Source organism: Mesoplodon mirus (assembly GCF_964341445.2).
Source record: "Mesoplodon mirus genome assembly, chromosome: 2".
Taxonomy (NCBI): Eukaryota; Metazoa; Chordata; class Mammalia; order Artiodactyla; family Ziphiidae; genus Mesoplodon; species Mesoplodon mirus.
In genome coordinates this window covers 124,086,272-124,104,930 of record NC_138977.1, presented here as the reverse complement: position 1 = coordinate 124,104,930, position 18,659 = coordinate 124,086,272, and the positions used below count along the sequence as shown (strand labels likewise).

The following is an 18,659-nucleotide window of genomic DNA, read 5'->3' as shown; positions in this document are numbered from 1 at the left end:
AAAGCCAACTGCCGCCGTGGCTGCCTTGGTTTGCTTTCTTACTCGAAGACTTGAGTCTGTCTGGATTCTGATCTGTGGCCAAGGCAGAGACACAGCCTCCACCCCTAACCACAGAGCCGACCAGGCAGATGGGGTGGGGCCAGAGCCCACTCGGCTGACCCCAGGGAGGGGCTGCCCGCCCACCCAGCCACCCACCTACCCCTCGGGCAGCTGTGAGGTGCGGGGCAGGGAAGGGCCAAAGGCAGAGAGGGGACAGCAGCTGTGGTCGGTTCAGCCAGAAACTGTCCCTTTAACGAAGACCAGGAGAGCTCTATTGCTTGGACTTAAGGGAAACTTTATTTATTCTTTCTAAAGCAACCTAGTTTAAAAACGAGTTGAGGTTAACAGAGAAGAAAAACGCAGACAGACAGACACACAGACAGACACACAGACAGACGGGGGGAAGACGGCACAGGTCAGAGCTGCCACATCAGATTTTCTCCATCTTGGAAATGAGGTCGTCACAGATTCTGGTCAGTTCATCGTTTTCTTTAGTCTGAAGGAGGAAAATCAAATCCCTAGATTTCTCCCAGCGCTCGGAGCTGGGAGCAGGCCCAGAGCTTCTAGAACCAGGAGGGCTTCTCTTGCCCCACTCCGCCTGGACCCGTGGGTCCCCTGTGCCCACCTTCTGCTCAACGACCTTCTCCAGCGAGTGGACACGCATCTGCTCCTTCCTCAGGACTGCCTGCAGCGCCAGGGCCTCCGCTTGGGCCTTGCTCCGGACCTGGGTGATCTCCTCGTTCGCCCTGGAGCAGCAGAGGGGCTGGGCTGAGCCCACGGGGGACCAGACCCCTCCCAAGGGAGCCTCCTGCACCCTCCCACCTGCCGAGCCCCGACACTCACAGCTGGAGCTTCTCCTCCGCATGGGCCTTCAGTGCCTGGTACCTCTGGCCCTCCTTCTCGATCCTCCCTATGTAATCCTCAACACACTTCTTCAGCGACTCTTCATTCTGGAAGGAAGAGCAGACGCTGAGCCCTGAGCTAAGGGCCCAGGCTCTCTGGGTCATTCGTGAAGCAGCAGTGGGCCAGGCTACAGGGGAAGAGCTCTTCCCGTTTCCTTCCTGAGACGGCCAGCACTCACACAGCCCCAGGCCTCCTCATCCCGCAGTTGAGGAGGCCTCCGGATGCGGGGCCTGACCCCCCGCCCCCGAGGCGACCCTGCCTGGCACACAGAGCCCTCCTGCTCAGTCCCTGTGCCTATGTCCAGGCACCTCAGGGGAAAGCAGGCCGGGCCCCAGGTCCACGGAACAGCCCCTGCCCTCCTGCCCCCCAGCCCTGTGCTTTGGGGGCCGGGTCTCCTGCTGCCCCAGGAGGGAGACAGCAGCGGCAGGGAACACCTGGACGCAGCAGTCTCTGTGCAGGCCACACAGGGACAGCCTCGCGGGCACTCATGTCCGCAGTAGGCGACAAAGCCGAGAGCTGAGAGTGCAGGTAGGAGGAGAGCTGGAGCCTGGGGCCCACACCCCCGGGGGGGGCCTCTCCTCTCTCCCCAGACTCAACACCAAGGCTCAGCTCACCCCCTCTTCCTGCAGGGCCCCCAGCCTCTCCCCGTCACTGCTTGCCACGCTGCCCCACTGGCAACAATGCCGACCCTGCCGTCCCTGGGGCCTCTCGCTGGCCGGGCACCCACCGTGCGGTAGCCTTCGATCACTTCCTTCTGTTTCTCAAACCGCTTGAAGAGGTCAGAGAACGACTTCTCTGTGGAGAGCAGGTCTGCAGTCAGCTGGTCCTTCTCCCTCAGAACCTTCTGGATCTCGGCTTTGGCAAGTTCCTTCTGTTTCTGAACCTCCTCTTCAAGGAAGACCAGCACTCGGTATCAGTGGGCGGCCAGCAGGTGGCGCCACAGATGAGCAGCGTCAGGGGGTCCCCCTGGGGCGCTGACCAGCCCCCCTCCTCTCAGGACCTTCCAGGGCAGGGCCTGGGGGTCCCAAGTGTCCAGAAAACAGCTTTTTTTCTCAACACCAGCTCCACCCGGAAGCCGAGGCAGCGGACAACGAACCCAGGGCCTGACTGAAGAGCCCAGGCCACACCTACCCCATGTTCAGGGCCTCCAGCCCCAGCCCCAGCCCGGACACATCCGGTGCCCAGCACCCACAGAGACTGCAGCTGGACGCGCGGCCCCCAGGGCAGGGGTCAGACTGCGGGCGCAGCGCCCAGTGAAGGGACCCAGTCTGTTCGCCGCCACGGCCCCGGATGCCAACTCGGGGCCCGGCCAACCTGAGGGCTGATAAGCACCCGGGGCCCGGGGCCCCGCAGCCTCCCTGACTGCCAGCTGCCCCAGCCCAGGGGCCCGCGGGCACCTGGCACTCACCCATCGCCTGGTACACAGTCCCCTCAAACCCGTCCATGATTTTCCTGTGGGAGGAGAGCAGATGCCATGAGCCCCAAGCGTGCGTTGAGAGGTCCTGGGCAGCCAGCACGCAGACTCACCCCATCTCCAGGATCTTCTCCTGCAGCGCCGTGCACCTGCCCCTAAGTGCCTCGTTCTCCTTCTGCGTCGCCCCAACCTGTGCAGACCACACACCCGAGTTGGCACCAGTGTCCTCCCGTGCCGGGGTCTCCCGCCCCACTCAGCGGACATCGCAGTGCTGGGGGGTCGGCGTGTGGTGGGTGCGCGGGTGGGACACCTCCCGACATAGGTGGGGTGGGGGAGAGCCCCGCGACAGAGAGGACACCGCCCGAAGACGGCGGGCGGGTGCCGGGAGCCGCTGGGCCCAGCGCGGCCTGGCGCACAGGCCTCCCTGAGAGGGGAACAGCCGGACGCCACCCAGGGCATCACCAAGGCAGCAAGGGGACTCGGGGGCTGCTACCCCCTGGGCAGCTCAGAGTGGACACCCAGACCCTCGCTTGCGAACAGGTTCTGCAGGAGACACTGGGTGGAGACGCAGGACACTCAGCTACCTGGGCGCCAGGCTCGGGGGTCGGTGAGTGGATGCCTGCGATCCTGCCTGCACGGTGGGAGCAAGGCCAGCGCACAGAGCTGCCACCCCCAGCTCCCCGAGGTTCTTCAGAGCAGCCTTCAGGCGCCACCCCCAAGGCTGCAGCCAGCAGGTGGGGGTCGCTCGCTGGGCACCTCCCCTCCCCACCCCTCGCCCTCACCGCAGTGTCCAGGTCCTTCTGGCTGTACTGCAGCACGTCCACAATGGGCCCCACGGGCAGCAGCGGAGCCCTGGGTCCGAGGTCACAAGGAGCTGGGCCGAGTGTCTGCAGGGCGACAGAGACCGGCTGGGCTACAAGCTCCCCTGGCACTCCTCTCTGCCCCGTTGGCCCCCCAGATAGCATAGCGTGGCCCCCCTCGGCCCAACGGACCCCTTAAGCCTTCAGATCCACAGCACGTGAAAGCTGGGCCCTTCGAACAGGTGTCTCTTAACACCACAGAGGGGACGAACCACTTACAGGAATGTCTGGGGCTCCTGCGAAGTCCAGGTCCAGCAGCTGGGCCTCCGGGGGGCTTCCCGAGGAATGCGCGTCTGTGCCCCGTGCACTGAGACCAGAAGAGAACATGCATGCTCTCTGCGTGTAGGGGTCGGCCCAGACTCTCCCCCGGGCCACGGGGTCAATGTTCGGGACACGTGGGCCATGCGGCCCATCAGGCTGCCCACCTCTGATGCTGGAGGGGCCGCACGGGCACAGAAGAGCACAGACCCGCTTACAAACTTGTTTACGAGCTCGGCCAGGGCAGCTGGGGCCCGGCCACTGTCTCTGCCCCCCTCCCTGCGGCTGGGCGCTCCCATCGTCACATGGCCCGCGTGGATCGGATTCCCGCCCACCCCAGCGCACCTGCTGGGCTCCGGGGCCACAGGTGCCGGCGCCCGGGGGCTGTCCTGCAGGAGCGGGTCAAACTTAAGGTACAAGGACTGCTTCCTCAGGGCCGACTCCTTAAACTGCATGGGAGGAAGCAGGGTCACCGGTGCCCCCGCCATGACAGCCTCCACGCCCTGCCCCACGTCCTGCCCGGGAGCCGCCCTGACCCAAGTGGCCTGCGGGAAAGAGCCACAGAAGCAGCCAGGCCGCCCACCACGTCCTGTCAGACACGGACACGGCTCGCGGTTGAGGAATCGCGGCCCGGGGCTGTTCTAGAAAGAGCCCCTTTTGAGACTGGCACTTGAGGAGAGGCCGCCGCGAAGGCGCCCGGGGACTTACCGAGGATGCCCCGAACTGCTCCAGGTAATCCACCTCGGCGCCTGTGCCTAGAACTGAAAGGGAGGCGCCAGCTGCCAGCCGCATCCCACGGGCCGCCCCCTTGCCACAGGCCCGGGTGCTCAGGGGAAACCGAGGCCAGCTTGGCACCCCGCCACCAGCACTTGGGCTGTGCACATGGAGCGGCACCCCTCCCCGTCCACCCTTGACTGACGGCCCTTTGCTATAGAGTGGGGTCGCTGTCCTCAGGCTCAGGACGCTTGGGGCTGGATGGCTCCGTGGGGCCGTGCCGTGTCCTGCAGGGTGTTGACAGCACCCCGGGGGCGTGACAACCAAAAGCGTCCCCTGGGGTCCAAATCGCCCCAGTTGAGAACCACTGTGTAGAACCACCCTGAAAAAGTCCTTTAATTTCTGATAATATGACCTTTGCTTAAAAAACCTAAGGGTAACTCACACCATAGACAAAAATTAACTCAAAATGGATCAAAGGCCTAAATATACGAGCTAAAACCATAAAATTCTTAGAAGGAAACATGAGGGCAAATCTCCATGACATTGGATTTGGCAATGATTTCTTAGAATTGACACCAAAAGCACAAGCAGCAATAGAATAGATTGGGCTGGAAAGTTAACATTTGTGCCTCCAAGGACACCACCGAGAAAGTGAAGAGAGGGACCTCCCTGGTGGTCCAGTGGTTAAGAATCTGCCTTCAAATGCAGCAGACATGGGTTCGATCCCCGGTTGGGGAACTAGGATCCCACATGCCACGGAGCAACTAAGCCCGCATGCCACAACTACAGAGCCCGGGTGCCCCGATGAAGATCCCGAGTACCGCAACTAAGACCCGATGAGCCAAAGAAAGAAAGAAAGAGGGAATTTTTGTGAATCATGTACCCAAAGAAGAATTCTTACCTAGATTATACAAGAAATCTTTACAACTCAATAAAAAAAAAAACCTCAATTTAAAAAAAGGCAAAGTATCCGAGCAGATGCTTCTCCAAAGAAGAGACATGAAAGGTCAATGTCAGTCAGCAGGGAAACAGACCAAAACACGACGAGACTGCACTGCACACCCACCAGGACAGTGGGGTGCAGACCTGGACCCTCAAACGATGTGGGGGCAGAGTAGAGGGTGCAGACCCCGTGGGGAACAGCTGGACGGCTCCTCAAACAGTTACACAGTGTTACCACGTCCCCTTCAGGGTACGTCTGCCCCAAAGAGATGGGAAACGTACGCTCACACAAAACGTGAACGTGAGTGTTCCCAGCAGCCTCGTTCATATGAGCCAAAGAGTGGAAATCAACTGGTAAAAGAAGAAACAAGATGCGGTCTATCCACACGGGGGATGTTACTCAGCCATAAAAGGAAGTCCTCATAAAAGGAAGTCCTTCCTCATAAAAGGAAGTCCCTCATAATGTGACATGAGGGACTTGGAAACGTCACAGGACACAAACCCAGAGTCACGTGTCTCCAGGGTCCCTGGCCAGGGAGCCAGCTGCCCCAGTGGAGCTGATCCATGGTTCCTGGTCCCGCCCGCACGGGGAGGACCCCACAATGGCCCTGCCACACAGAAACCCTACACTCCTCTCCTGCCTTCTCTAGGCCTGGGGGTTTTAAGTAACCAAAACTGAGATCCTGGCGCGCTGCCTCCTGTCCTGTAAAGCGCCTCAGTTGGAAGTCCTCACTGAAGGCAGCTCAGACCCGCGACTCTTCCACCCCCTCATCCCGGGTGCGTGGACGGGCAGGGCTTCTCCTTTTATCTCTACAGGGTCTCGTTTCAAACAGCACTTCGATTCAGCGAGTTCCCACTGCCTCCTGTGTCTGTATTTGTACCGCCTGGGTCAGTTAGGTCTGCTGCCTGTTTTTCTAAGTTGGCCTAAATTTTTTTTTTTTTTAATATCACAGATATTAGTTCTGTTCTCCTGAAGATGCCCATCGTTTGATAAACCAGAAGTTTCCATGTGAATCACTAGTCAGGGGACGGGGTTGCCCGCAGGATGACTGCCTGCGGGCGCCACGGAACACGGTTCTAACACCCTGGCCTCAAGGACGGGTGAATGACGTACCCTCGGCGGGGTCCCAGAAGTGCTCTCCGCTCAGGTCCAGGCCGGGCTCCGGCCCCCGAGGGGCCGGGGGTGTGGGGTCAGTGGGCACGGTCGGCGGCTTGCTGCCCGGGCTGCTGGTGGGAGCCGATGCCCCCGAAGCGTCTGCGGTCCTCTCCTGGAAGGGAGGTCGGGGTCACTGCAGGGGCTCGTCAAGACGAGGGGATGTGGGGGAGCGGGGGAAGCAGCGTGTCCCACCCCCCAGCCCCGGGCACCACCGGCCTGCCTCTGCCCCATGACGATCCGCAGATGTGGCAACAGCATGAGGCCGCCCGCCCACACCCGTACCTCGCCCGCCGCTTCTGCGGTCCCTGCCGAGGTCTGCGCCCCCGGTGTGTCATCCGCCGAGGCCAAGAGCACCTGCCTAAAGAGATGGGGTCAGCAGGGCCTGCGCCCCACGCCTCCCCCCGTCCCGCACCGAGCTGCCATCGGCCCTCCCCCAGGAGCCAGGCTCGAGGCCCAGCCAGGTGGCCCCGCAAAGCCATCCCGACCCCACCTGCAAAAGCATCGCTCCTCAGAAGCGGACAAGGCACTCTGAGGTCATTTCAACTCAAGAAAAAGAAAACCACAAGGATCCATTTATCCTTTTTACCAGGAAACTGCAACAGAAGCCGGTGCTGGACGGCTGGGCACACCCTCGGCCACTGAGCGGCGTCCCCGGGGAGTGGGGACAGGCCTGAGGCGGGGCTCACACCGGGAGACGGCTCCCCTGAGCTGCGCTGCGGGAATCCTGGGGCTCTAGGCTAGGTATCTTGCTAGACCTTCCGGATGCGTCACAGGGAACTCATCTCAGACAGCGTGGGCACCCCCTCCCCGCTATTCCCCAAGAGCTGTGGCAGCTGCCCCGGGGCCCCTGCTCAGGGCTGCAGGTGGCATCCCTGGTCTTGCGTCTACCACTGCCACCCTGTGCTCACCGGCTTGGAGACGAGGCCTCTGTGGCCGGCCCACACTTGGGGTGCTCTGGGGGCTGGGCCTCTCCATCACCTCTGGTGGGGTTACAGTCTGGGTCATCCAGCTTGTCCCGGTCCAGGCTGTTGGACCCGTGGGGAGGGGGATAGGGACCCTCGCCCGTCTTCATGAGGGCCTTTTCCTCCTTTTCCTGCCTCGCCTCTGGTCTCCTCGAGGGAGGTCTGAGAGCCAGGGTCTTCCCTCGTTTCCTCAGTGGGGGCGGCCTTTTGCTGGTGGCATCAGAGAAGTCAAATTCCAGCCTTATGGGCTCACTCCTCAAAGAGTCGGCCGTTTGGCCTTCGGCCTCCTCCCTCTGAGGACTGGGGAACGTGGCGCCTCCAGCCTCCACGGGGCCAGCTGGGGCGGTGTCCTCGTGGCTGGCAGTGACCTCGGAGCCCGCCGGGGCCTCGCTAGGCAGGTCCACGAGGGGCTCTGCTCCACAGGCTCCTCCGGGGTGGGTACAAGGAGCCGAAGCGGCCCCGGCAGAGGGAGCAGGGACCCCGCTCGAGTTTTCTCCTGTGGCTCTCAGCGGGTCCTCTCTTCTGTCCTGGGATGCCATCCCGGGAGGGTCTTCTAGAATTGTGGAGGTAGAGGTAGCACTTTCCTCTAAGGAATGAGGGTGGACATGTTCTTCCTGGGTGGGTTCAGGGCTGCCCGACGTTTGTCCTGGAGATGCCTCTGGGTTTTCAACACTTTCGGGCATCTGGGAAGAGCTTGCAGGATCCAGGCAGGCCTGGGGAGCCAAGGAGGGCCCACTGCGATGCCTGTCGTCAGAGGCTGGTCTTATGTCCTCAGAAGGGGGGTTGGCATCGGCCACTGCTGGTTTCTGGAGAATTCCATTGGTCGTTCTAGTGTCTGTTTCCTTGGTGAACTGTTGGCTTTTTAGAAAGACTTAGTTAACACTAAGGAACTAATTAGTTAGATTTTAGTCCACGTGAAAACATTAGCTAAATACAGGAAAAAGAAGAGCATTTGGTCAACCCTCTCCTCAAGATTAACCTTCACAAGTACATTCCCACAAGTCAATGCTGGCGGGCCACCTAGAGACACAGGTGACTGAGAGAGAGGAGAAACCTGACTGACAACAGCCAAGGTTGAGGTCCTCCATGCCGGCCTATTTTCCCCTTTTGGTTGGGGACCACCAGCTACGCGGCCAGGGACAGTCAGGGCACACCAGGGTCAGGCTTCCCGCTGGAGAGAGAAAGGCCAGGTCAAGGACGCTGCCTTCACAAGGAGCAGGGCCCAGCTCCCGGGTCCTCCTGGCCCCTCCACGCCCCTGCTCTGTGGCTGGAGCAGCTCAGACCCGGGTGCCAGGAGGCAGCGTCCGAACAGCTGGGTTTCCCTTCCCTCCTGGGGATTGTTACAAAAGAACAGTATTTGAGTCACTCTAATCTCATTCAGCTGAATCTCAAAATGAAAACTAAAAAATTGAAGTTGAAAAATAGCAAGGAAACCTGGGGAGAGGGGGAGATTCTGGTTTGAGGAGTTTCCAACCATGGGGAGATACCCTGCCCAAGGACATTTCACTGGAGCGAGGTGAAGGGTATGTTAGTGACCTTTTGCTTTTATACCTTTCTCCGCACATCTGAAATCCGTTTAAAAGTAAAAGCAAGTTTTAAACAGTTTAAGTCAGCAAAAGTCAGAACAGAATGTGCCAGTGAGGCCCCTTCCCACTCTGGATGCAGAGGGTCCCTGGGGGCGCCAGCTGGGTTAATTCAGCCTCATCTGGGGGTGAAGAGCCACCGCCAGGGTCCTCGTCTCCAGACAGAGGCAGGAAAAGCCTTGGCATTCACATTGTCGACCACCTCATGCAAGCCAACCACCTAATGCCAGGCGAGGCTGCAAAGAAGCTTCTGCTGGTTAAAGTCAAGTGTTTCAAATCTGATTCGTCAGGCCACACGTGTTCTGGTCAGATTACACAACAGATGGGTTCCTCTGCCTTTAGCAGTAAGAGCTATCTGTAAGCTTTCTCCAGGGCTTGCTGCTGAGGAGAGGAGACAGACCTGCAAGCAGGAGACCCCAGTGGAATGCTAAAAAAGAAGCAAAACCACAGAGCATCCCTCCTTGGAGATTCAGCCAGGACAGTTCATGAAGTTAGAGAAACAAAACCAAGGCCAATATGTTGGCAAGAGCACAACAGAGGAACAGAATGTGAAGTTTAAACTTCCTGTTTTAGTATTCACTTTTCCAACAACAAACGACTTCGGCGGTGCTCTGGGCCGCACACTACACAGACCCAGAGCGGAGACGAGGAGGAGCCCAACAGGATATGGCGGGTAAAACAGACTTTCTCTGCCAAGTCCATCGGAGAGGTTACAAATTGCAGTACATCAAACAGTGCCAACACTTACTTCTGGGTCCAGACTTGATGACAGTTTTCTAATCCAATGGTGTCGCCCAGAGCAAAACAAGCTTCAAGCTTGCTGCCCGTGCTGGGACTTAAAATTCTGTGTGTCTGTGGATCCCGCAGAGGTGTCTGAAAAGTAACCTGTTGGGGAGGGAGGAGAGCACCTGTTCAATAATTCAAGTGTTTAAGCACCAGGCTGGCAGCAACATGCCCTGCCCTGCCAGCTCAGTAAGTCACCAGGAAAGCAGGTGACCTCATGTGTGACACACGGTAGATAGTACGCAGAGGCAAGACATGCTTACCTTCATAGCTTTGGCTGTGCTCTTAGGTGGTACATTTTCTTTCTGTGACAGACAGAGAACAGATGATCTTCTGGTAAGTTCCGGTGGTGAAAACAGGAAGTCGCAGTTTTCTGTACTTTTGTCACCAGTGACATTTTCGTCACTGAAGATGTGCAGACTCATTCTGAAAGGCAGATAGTTTTGTGTCAGGAGTAGGGCAGTGACACCACGTTGTCTGGATGCACATATGTGAAAGTGACAGCTGACTCCACAGTGCTGCAAGGAGGACGTCCGCCTTCCTGCACAGGTGGGTCACACCTCAGGCAGTGTGCCCTCTGCCAGGCAGTCCCCATCCTGTTCTGGGGGAGCTGCCACCTCCCAGGAGCAAGAGCTAGAGGGGCTTTCAGCCCACAGGGCAAGAAGGAAGACCCAAGTGCTAGAAATAACTCGAACTTTGTGGGTAAAAGTTGGGAGACAGATAAGGGCTGATCTGTGGCAAAGCTGCAAGGGGCAGAGGAAGCCTGGGCCTCCCCATAGGCCTCAGCATCAGAGGCGGAGCAGCTGCCAAGTTAGTGGACAACAAAAGCAGGAGGGGGACTTCCCTGGTGGTCCAGTGGTAAGACTCTGCGCTCTCAATGCAGGGGGCCTGGGTTCGATACCTGGTCAGGGAACTAGATCCCGCATGCAAGCTGCAACTAAGAGTTTGCATGCTGCAACTAAGGAGCCCGCATGCCGCAACTAAGACCCAGCACAGCCAAGGTAAATAAATGAAAAATGAATAAGTAATGCAATAAGATACTATTTCAAAAAAATAAAAAGAGAGGAGGAGGAAAAAGAAAGAGAATTTAAAAAAAAAGAAAGCAGAAGGGCACAGCAGCTTGCTCTCCACCCATGGGGCTGGGAAACGGGGACTGGACTAGGGCATCAGGAGGGCCGAGGCTCAGAGGAGGAGCTAGAGGAAGTAACAAGCAGCAGGTGCAGAGTCACTTGGGGGGAGTCGAGGAGCTTCTGCAGCAGGGGCCTCCAGTGGGGCCCAGGAGGTTCTAGAACAATCCCATTCCTCGTTCCGAAGCCCTCATAAGGGTCAACACCGTGGCGTTCCCAACTTCGGAGACACCAGAGCACTGGGCATTGACCTGCCCGGGGGCACTACAGGTCCTTGCTGGCAGTGGGGGCCTTGGGGACTGTGGCTGGAAGAGGCCAGGTGGCTGGGGCAGGGAGAGAGAGGGTGGCCTGAAAAGAGGTGAGCTCAGCGTGGGAGGTCAGGGTGACAAGCCACCTTGAAGGGCGCGGAGGTAGGGCGCTGCGTGTGGACAGGGAGGGCTCGGAGGGAAGGGGGCGGCCAGAGCTCTGGCACTGGGCCAGGGTGGAGTGGTCTGCCCTGGCTCGGCAGCAGCCCGCACCTGCCGTGTAGAGGCGGGAAAGATAAGCCTAAGCCAAGGGTCACTATTAGGTTTGGCCTGAGCAACGGGGTAAAACGGGGAAAGGGGCTGGATGGCTGGAGAACACAGAAGGGAGACATCTTGCCGGAAGACCCCCTTCGCCTGGGGAAGGTGGGAGAACAATGACAGCAGCCTTTAGGGGTTTGGCTTCTATAATGGTGGGGCCGCGGAGGGGGCTCCTGAGCAGAGGGAGCCGGACCAGGCGAGGGGGAGGGCTGGTGGCCCGGGGCGAGCGGGTTCTCCGGAATCAGCGGGGCGGGGAGCGTGGAGCCCAGGTTTCCACAGCAGATGCGTCAAGAGTCAGGTCCTGCAGGAGTTGGTGAAGGCTCTCAGGTGGGGCTGCGCCCAGAGGAGGGGCCGGAATTAGGAGGCCAGCCTTAGGCGCAGAGCTGCAAGCCCGCGGGTATTCAGAGCCGGAGACGTGTCTCTGCAGGTCACAGCCACGGGTGGTTTGCGGCTGGACGAGGTTGCCGGGATAGGGAGAGGAGAGGCCGGAGCAGCGGGCCGGAGGGGCCTCCTGGAGGGCGACATAGGAGCCACCAGGCGTCTCGGGAGGCAGGGGCGGGAGCCCATCGGCTCCGCTTCCGTTTGCGCCCGGGCGGGCGGGACTAAGGCAGGCGAGAGGGGACCCCGAGGAGGGGCCCAGACGGCGGGCAGGGTGGAGCCGCGGGACTAGCCGGAGGGGTCGTAGGCCCACGTCCAGGGTGGCCGCCAGCACGGCAGGCAGAGACCCGAGGCCAGGCCAGAGGCGGGACCGGAGCCCCGAGCCCGGACCCCACCGCCGCCTTACCTGTCGGCCGCCGCGCGGAACCGAGGGAGCGGGAGGCGAGGAGTCCGGGAGCCCCTCTGCCCGCCGCCGATTCAAATACCGACGGTTGGCGCGCGTGGCCAATCAGCGCGTGGCTGGGGCGGGACGAACGGGCGCGGCCAGCCAATGGGAGGTCGAGTCACGTGTCACGCCCACGAGGAGGTTCCGCTTCCGGGGTGACGGCACGCTGGGCGCGGAGGACGCCAGAATTCTCGGTAACCGCAGCTCGCCAGGCGGGCGTAGGGGAAAGGCCGTTCGCGGGCGGGCAGTGACTGCGGGGCCCGCCGTCGCCCGGGAATCTCGGGCTCTGTTGCAGACGCGCCTGGGCTGCGTGGAAAGGTCAGGGCCTGAGAGCCGCTCGCCCGAGTCTCAGTTTCCCCAGCTGTGCAGTGGGGCCAAGTGCAGCATCGCCACCAAGGCGGGTCCTGAGGAGCATCCAGACCCTCGCGAGGACTGTCGCGGCCGCTCACAACTTCTGGCCGAGCGAGGGGAGCGGGAACTTCATTTCCCAGAGCGCCCCGCAGGACGCCATCTCCCAGAGCGCCCCGCGAGTGGCCTGAGGGTAGGGACTCCATTTCCCAGAGCGCCCCGCGTCTTCCGGACCCGGACGCCGCGGCCTGTTCTCGCTGGGGCAGCGAGCCTCGCTGGGACGGCGTCCCGGAGGCGACGGCGGCGCGATGGACAGCCCCGAGGTCACCTTCACGCTGGCCTACGTGGTGTTCGCCGTGTGCTTCGTGTTCACTCCCACCGAGTTCCACTCGGCCGGGCTCACGGTGCAGAACCTGCTGTCGGGCTGGCTGGGCAGCGAGGACGCCGCCTTCGTGCCCTACCACCTGCGCCGCACGGCCGCCACGCTGCTGTGCCACTCGCTGTTGCCGCTAGGTGAGCTCGGCGGGCGTGGGCGGCGCTCGAGACCGAGCTCCGGGACCCCAGAGGGGGAAGGGACGGCGGAGGGCACCCGTGCGGGAGAGCCGCGGCTGCGGGCCAAGCACCCGTGTGTTCCTAGGAATGGTGAGAACGGTGCTGGCGGTAGCTGCCTCTTGCAGGTATCTGGCGGAAAGGCGGGTTCAACCCTGGGGGAAGGGGTGCTTTGCTCACTGGGGCGGGTGGTGAGCTGTCACATGGGGGGTAGCTCCCAGGAGAGGGGCATGAGTTAACTGATGCAAAGAGGGGTGACCCGCCCCAGTCCTTGGACTGTGGGTGCGGGAAAGGCAGGCAGACGGTGACGCCAGTTGGGAGTGTCACAAGTGCAGAGGCCAGGGAAGGCGTGTGGGGCGGGGGACGCTCAGACGTTGTCAGGGGCTGTACTGGGTTGTGATCCAAGTGCTAGCTGGCTTCTGGGAAGTTGGCTGGTTGGATGGGGTACTAGGTGGGGTTCGCTTGAGGACTTGGGGTCAGAAGTAGGTCTGGGAGGGCGGTGGCGGTGGCCAGCAGCATGTGCAGCTCGGTGGACACAGGGAGGGGTTTCCAGCTGGCAGCAGGGCGTGGAAAGTGGCCAGGAGCGGGCTGGGCTGAGGCTGGCCTGTGCGTGGGGACTGCCTGCTTTGTGTGGAAGGCGGCAGAGGAGAAGCCACGCCAGCATAGAGGCAGGGCCGATGTGGTGAGCTGGGAGCTCTGCTGAGCCCCCAGGGGGGCAGGGATGCCTGTCAGCCGGCTTCCCACACGAGGAGTTTGGGTTCTCCTGAGGGTCGTGTGTTGGGTTTCCGCCCTGGGAACTGAGGATTTCTGCAGCTTTATGGAGCCTCTAACTGCATCTTCCCACCAGGCTGTGGGGGGCTGGGCCACCACCATCCTGTGATGGACAGGGAAACTGGAAGGTGAGCCGAGTGACTTATGGGGGCCACTCGAGGAGGAAATGGGGTGGAGCCTGGCCTTGTGGTCAGACAAGGAGTCTGTTTTTTTTCATTTGTTTTGAAATACTTTTGGATCTTTAGAGATGTGTTATTTATTTCCACACGATGAGTTACTTAAAGCATATCAACTTGATCAACAACATTTATTATTATTTTTGCAATTTCAAGTCTGTGCTGCAGGTCACTGTCTGCTTCATTAATTTCGACATGCAAATTGGCCCCCATCTGGCCAGCAGGAGCCCTGGAGCTGGCTCCTGTGTCCTTGTGACATGCTCCTGTCATTCTTTGCTTACTGTCTGGTGCAGGACATCCCAGTTCTGGGATGGCCCTTGCTCTGATCTGCCTCTTCAGAGTAGGTGGGGTCCAGAGGCCAAGATCCGGCCCCAGGAGGGCCAGTGGGAAGCTCTGCATTGGGTGACGCCAGATCCTTGTATTTATTTTTGCTTTTCTAGGTTTTTCTCGTTTTATTTCTGGTAGTTATATGTCATTTGTACAAAACTAAAGTAGTAAGATAAAAATGTTTTCTGCTGACAGGGCAAGGACTGAGGTGAGTCAGCTGTAGAGGCGGGCAAGGCCCACCTGCCTTGGGGTACCATGGTCTTGCTCTGGGAGCCGACTAGGGCAGAGGGCCACGCCCAGGGCTGGGGACTAAAGGAAGTGTGCCCCCCCCCCGCCCCCGGAGGGTCAGGGACAGCACTGTGGACCTTGGTGGGTACCACCTGAGGAGGATGAGTGTGGCAGTCCCAACCTCTGCTGAGGCTCGCCCCGTCCCTTTTAGGCTACTACGTGGGCATGTGCTTCGCAGCCTCAGAAAAGCGGCTCTACTCCCCCAGCCAGGCCCCGGAGACCTGGCGGGTCTTCCTCCTGCTGGCATTGACACTGCCCACCATCGCCTGTACCCTGATCTACTACTGGTCCCGGGACCGGTGGGCCCACCACCCACTGGCCCGCACCCTGGCTCACTATGCCCTCCCGCAGTCAGGCTGGCGGGCCGTCGCTTCCTCCGTGGACACCGAGTTCCGGCGGATCGACAAGTTTGCCACGGGGGCGCCGGGTGCCCGTGTGATTGTGACAGACACGTGGGTGATGAAGGTGACCACGTACCGTGTACGCGTGGCCCAGCAGCAGGACGTGCACCTGACCGTGACGGAGTCCCAGCAGCACGACCTCTCCCCAGACTCGAACCTGCCCGTGCAGCTCCTTACCATCCGCGTGGCCAGTGCCAACCCTGCTGTGCCGGCCTTCGACATCAGGTAGGCGGGCCTGCGGCTGGGTGGGGGTGAGGCTGGGGTTGCTGGGGTGGGGGTGGCCAGCCAGCGCCCAAGTTCTGGTCTTTGAGTTGCTCCAGGAGGTGATGATGGTGGGAGCTGGTCCTATCAGCCGCCCCTCCAGCGTGCCCCTCCCTCAGCGCCCCCATCCCCCCGGCCCCCCTCAGGTACTCTCCGCTTCCCCTTTCTGCACACCCTGCTCCAAGCCGCCTTCCACAGCATGTCGGGGGGGAGCACACGGGGGATGTTTGGGGTCGCTGTGTAGCACAGAGGCTCGGTGGCTCCCTCGGGTCTGAGGCCTGGGCCCGAGCCCGGGTGTTCCCATCTAGTTCAGGCTGCGGCTGGCCTGCGCTGCCCCTCCTGGGACACACCCTGGGCCTGAACCTGCCGAGGGCTAGGCTCTCTGTTTCTCAGCTATAGTCCTCACACCCTCCTGCCCTCCCACGTCGCTGGGGGCCAGTGGGCAGCTTTGGGTCTGTGGGCTCCGGCCCCAGGGCCCTCTCTGCTGGCTGCTGGGCTGTGCCTGAGCCGCCACGTCTGTGTGGTCGTGGGCGCCCTGGGCACAGGGGTGCAGCCTTGGCCTCTCTGCCCGCCCCCGGGGTCCTTGCCGGCCCGCTGGGAACCACAGCCCTGCCCCGCAGATGCGCCCAGTGGTCCCCACCCAGCAGTAAACACCTCATGCAGGCTGAATTCCACGGAGTATGGTGAGCTGTGTGAGAAGCTCCGGGCGCCCATCCGCAGTGCGGCCAACGTGGTCATCCACCAGAGCTTGGGCGACCTGTTCCTGGAGACCTTCGCCTCCCTGGTGGAGGTCAACCCGGCCTACTCGGTCCCCAGCAGCCAGGTATGGGGCTGGGCAGGGGTGGCGGGTTCCCCAGCTGGACCCCCATGGACCATGTCTCCTGCGGTGGGGGCCCCCCAGGGCGGCCTGGCAGGGCTCCCTCTGACCGCCTGGGCCGCCTGCAGGACCTGGAGGCGTGCATCGGCTGCATGCAGACCCGGGCCAGCGTGAGGCTGGTGAAGACCTGCCAGGAGGCGGACGAGGGCGAGTGCCAGCAGTGCTATTGCCGCCCCATGTGGTGTCTCACCTGCATGGGCAAGTGGTTCGCCAGCCGCCAGGACCCGCAGCGCCCCGACACCTGGCTGGCCAGCCGTGTGCCCTGCCCCACCTGCCGTGCGCGCTTCTGCATCCTGGACGTGTGCGCTGTGCGCTGAGCCCGCCAGAGGGACCCTGCCACTGCCTTGGGGAGTAGTTGGACCTCTGGGCCCTGGTTTGGGCTGTCATGGGTGGCTCATCCCGGTGTGGCAACTCACCGGTGCAGAAGGGCTGAGGCTGCAGTAGGGCTGGGGTTTTGGTTTTAAAAAGAAGTTTTCTGTTGAAGTTCTGTCTGTGGCAGCGGGATGGGTCCTCAGCGCCTCTGTCTCCCCCACTCTTCGTGCTTCTGATTAGGGTGTAGATGCTGGGCATGCAGAACGTGGTGTTGGGTCCATCTCCAGAGCATTCTGGGGCCCCCTGAGCTGTGTTCTGGGAGACCCCGTCGTCTGCCCCCGATGGCCCTAACTTAAGCCACTTGCCTTAAACATATGGGGCACATAAACCTTAACTGCTCGTCAGTTACACGACAGACTCGGATTTGCCCGAGATTGCAGTCTATCCTGCTCCTGTCCCCAAGCCGGCTGCTGGCCCTGTGGCATCGGCACCCTCCACTCCCCCCATGGAGGCTGCTCTGAGGACCTGGCGCAGAGCTCATTGGTGGAGGGTGAGAGCGCTGCCCAGGGTCTCCTGGTGATTGTGGGCAGCCAAGGGCCCACTCCAGGGGGGTGGCCCCTGCCTGCTCCCTGCCCAGGGATACCCTGGGCTTCCCATCAGGGGCTGGCTGCTTTCAGCTGCCGTTCTCTTAGCCGCGTGCTTGTGGGGGCTGCCCACCCCTTGGAGGGGCCTGTAACCACGTGCCTTCTGCCGCTCCTGCGAGTCCAGGGAAAGGGCCAAGTTTCAGACTCCTGCTAGTGAGGGCACCGAGTTGAAGACCATGCTCCACAGCAGCGTCCTACATCTGGATGACAAGCTCACTGGGACTCAGCACGGGGCTGGCCATAGCCCCGCAGGGTCCACCCACTTAGGAAGGGAAGTGCCCAGCAGTCAAGACAGTGGCAGCCGTCTTCACAGTTCCTGCTGGTGCAGGAGGGGAGCAGGGAGGCAAGTGCCAGGTCCCTGGTTACAGCTTTGACAGATGGGACTGTTGGAGAGGCCCTAAGCCACCTAAACCTGGTCATTCTAAGCAGGGGAGATGGACTCAGCTGGCCCAACTCACCCAAGGCTGCACTAAAGCCAGGGATTTGGGAGCGAGAAGCCCAGCTTTGTGGTCCTTGGGGGTGCCCACAGATGAAGGTCAGAGGGGCAGGCGGGAGCCGTGCCCAGCCTCAGCCTGGAGCTTCAAACCTTGGCAAGGGAGAGCCAGGCCTGGGGTTATCTTTTCTACAAAAGAAACTTACTTAGTTTTATAAAGATAAATCTATTGTAGTGAAGTGATACACTATTTAATAAAATGTTACTATGAGTTTATATATTTTCTTGATTGGAATATTTTGTTTTTCCTGATATTCAAGCTCTGGTAACAATTGGGGAGATGCCATCTTAGAAGTGGCAGCTTTAATATGCATGTTTTGCTCAGAATAAGAGAAGGGAGGCAGACTATGTGGGAATCTTCCTCTGATTTCCTAGCTGGGGTCAGAAAGCCCATTTCCAGGGCACCCTCGTTGAAGGGTCCTGAGGGTTGTAGGGGGGTCAGCATGCAGGTGCTCCAGGTACAGGGGACACTGGTGGCCCAAGGTGGTGGGCCCTGCTGGTCGAGGCCTCCAACCTTGAGCCCTCCGCTGTGTCCCATGGGATGCCTGGGTGGCCCAGGAGAGCAGCTCAGGTCGGGGAGCTCCTCAACGGCACGTGCTTCCTGCTCTCTTATATTGCTGCTGGCCCCCAAAAGTTTTTAGAAAGTGGTACATGCAACCCATTTAAAAAACACAGGTAGTCTCGAATTTTCTACATCCCGGAGATCTTTGATATTCTTTCGACTTCAGTCCTTCTCTTCTTTTGCACACAGCATCACCACTTATTGCGTGGAGGCTGGCCCAGGGCCCCGCCGGGTGGGGTACCCGGTGGGGGTCACGGAGGGCCCGTGGGCCGTGTGCGGGGTGGGGGAGCGGTTAGCGCAGGAGGCGGTTCTGAAAGAGGCAGAAGTGAGCTCAGCGGCGGGAACTTCACATAGGCTCGCGGCGCCGGGCATCAGTCGCGGGCAGCGAGTTACCGCACGCTTCTCCGTGCCTGAAGACTGCAGCCCGATATTGTTCTGCTGCCTCCCCTTCCGGGTTCCGGGTTCCCGCCAGCGCGGACACAGTCCCCGCCGAGCCGGCCAATCGGAGAGCGCCCGAAAC

General features: G+C 60.8%; 2 protein-coding genes across 3 annotated transcripts; one reads left to right on the top strand and one right to left on the bottom strand.

The window, feature by feature from the left end:
* Positions 1-313: 313 nt before the first annotated feature.
* TACC3 (transforming acidic coiled-coil containing protein 3) lies at positions 314-12,236 on the bottom strand. Its single transcript, XM_082611524.1, has 16 exons — positions 12,092-12,236; positions 9,881-10,043; positions 9,583-9,719; positions 7,198-8,109; positions 6,572-6,647; positions 6,248-6,401; positions 4,183-4,235; positions 3,820-3,923; positions 3,436-3,523; positions 3,139-3,243; positions 2,470-2,546; positions 2,351-2,394; positions 1,670-1,830; positions 883-989; positions 665-785; positions 314-535 (listed from the first exon to the last, which is right to left on the bottom strand). The coding sequence occupies exons 2-16, from the start codon at positions 10,040-10,042 to the stop codon at positions 470-472; spliced, it is 2,367 nt and encodes a 788-aa protein (XP_082467650.1). The 5' UTR covers position 10,043; positions 12,092-12,236; the 3' UTR covers positions 314-469.
* A 452-nt stretch (positions 12,237-12,688) lies between these two features.
* On the top strand, positions 12,689-17,793 carry TMEM129 (transmembrane protein 129, E3 ubiquitin ligase). 2 transcript variants are annotated; one of them, XM_082611525.1, is made up of 4 exons: positions 12,689-12,991; positions 14,741-15,215; positions 15,915-16,074; positions 16,197-17,793. In XM_082611525.1, the coding sequence occupies exons 1-4, from the start codon at positions 12,787-12,789 to the stop codon at positions 16,443-16,445; spliced, it is 1,089 nt and encodes a 362-aa protein (XP_082467651.1). In that variant the 5' UTR covers positions 12,689-12,786; the 3' UTR covers positions 16,446-17,793. The 2 variants fall into 2 exon arrangements, with proteins under 2 accessions (XP_082467651.1, XP_082467652.1); XM_082611526.1 differs by lacking the exon at positions 12,689-12,991 and adding an exon at positions 12,998-13,155.
* Positions 17,794-18,659: the final 866 nt, after the last annotated feature.

Coding starts and splice junctions, on each gene's coding strand:
- TACC3 (XM_082611524.1), bottom strand. CDS start 10,042: ATGAGTCTGCACATCTTCAGTGACGAAAATGTCACTGGTGACAAAAGT. Junction 6,648..7,197: donor GAGGCCTCGTCTCCAAGCCG/GTGAGCACAGGG, acceptor CCATCTCTTTAG/GCAGGTGCTCTTGGCCTCGG. Junction 786..882: donor GCGGAGGAGAAGCTCCAGCT/GTGAGTGTCGGG, acceptor CTGCTGCTCCAG/GGCGAACGAGGAGATCACCC.
- TMEM129 (XM_082611525.1), top strand. CDS start 12,787: ATGGACAGCCCCGAGGTCACCTTCACGCTGGCCTACGTGGTGTTCGCC. Junction 12,992..14,740: donor CCACTCGCTGTTGCCGCTAG/GTGAGCTCGGCG, acceptor CGTCCCTTTTAG/GCTACTACGTGGGCATGTGC. Junction 15,216..15,914: donor GTGCCGGCCTTCGACATCAG/GTAGGCGGGCCT, acceptor CACCTCATGCAG/GCTGAATTCCACGGAGTATG.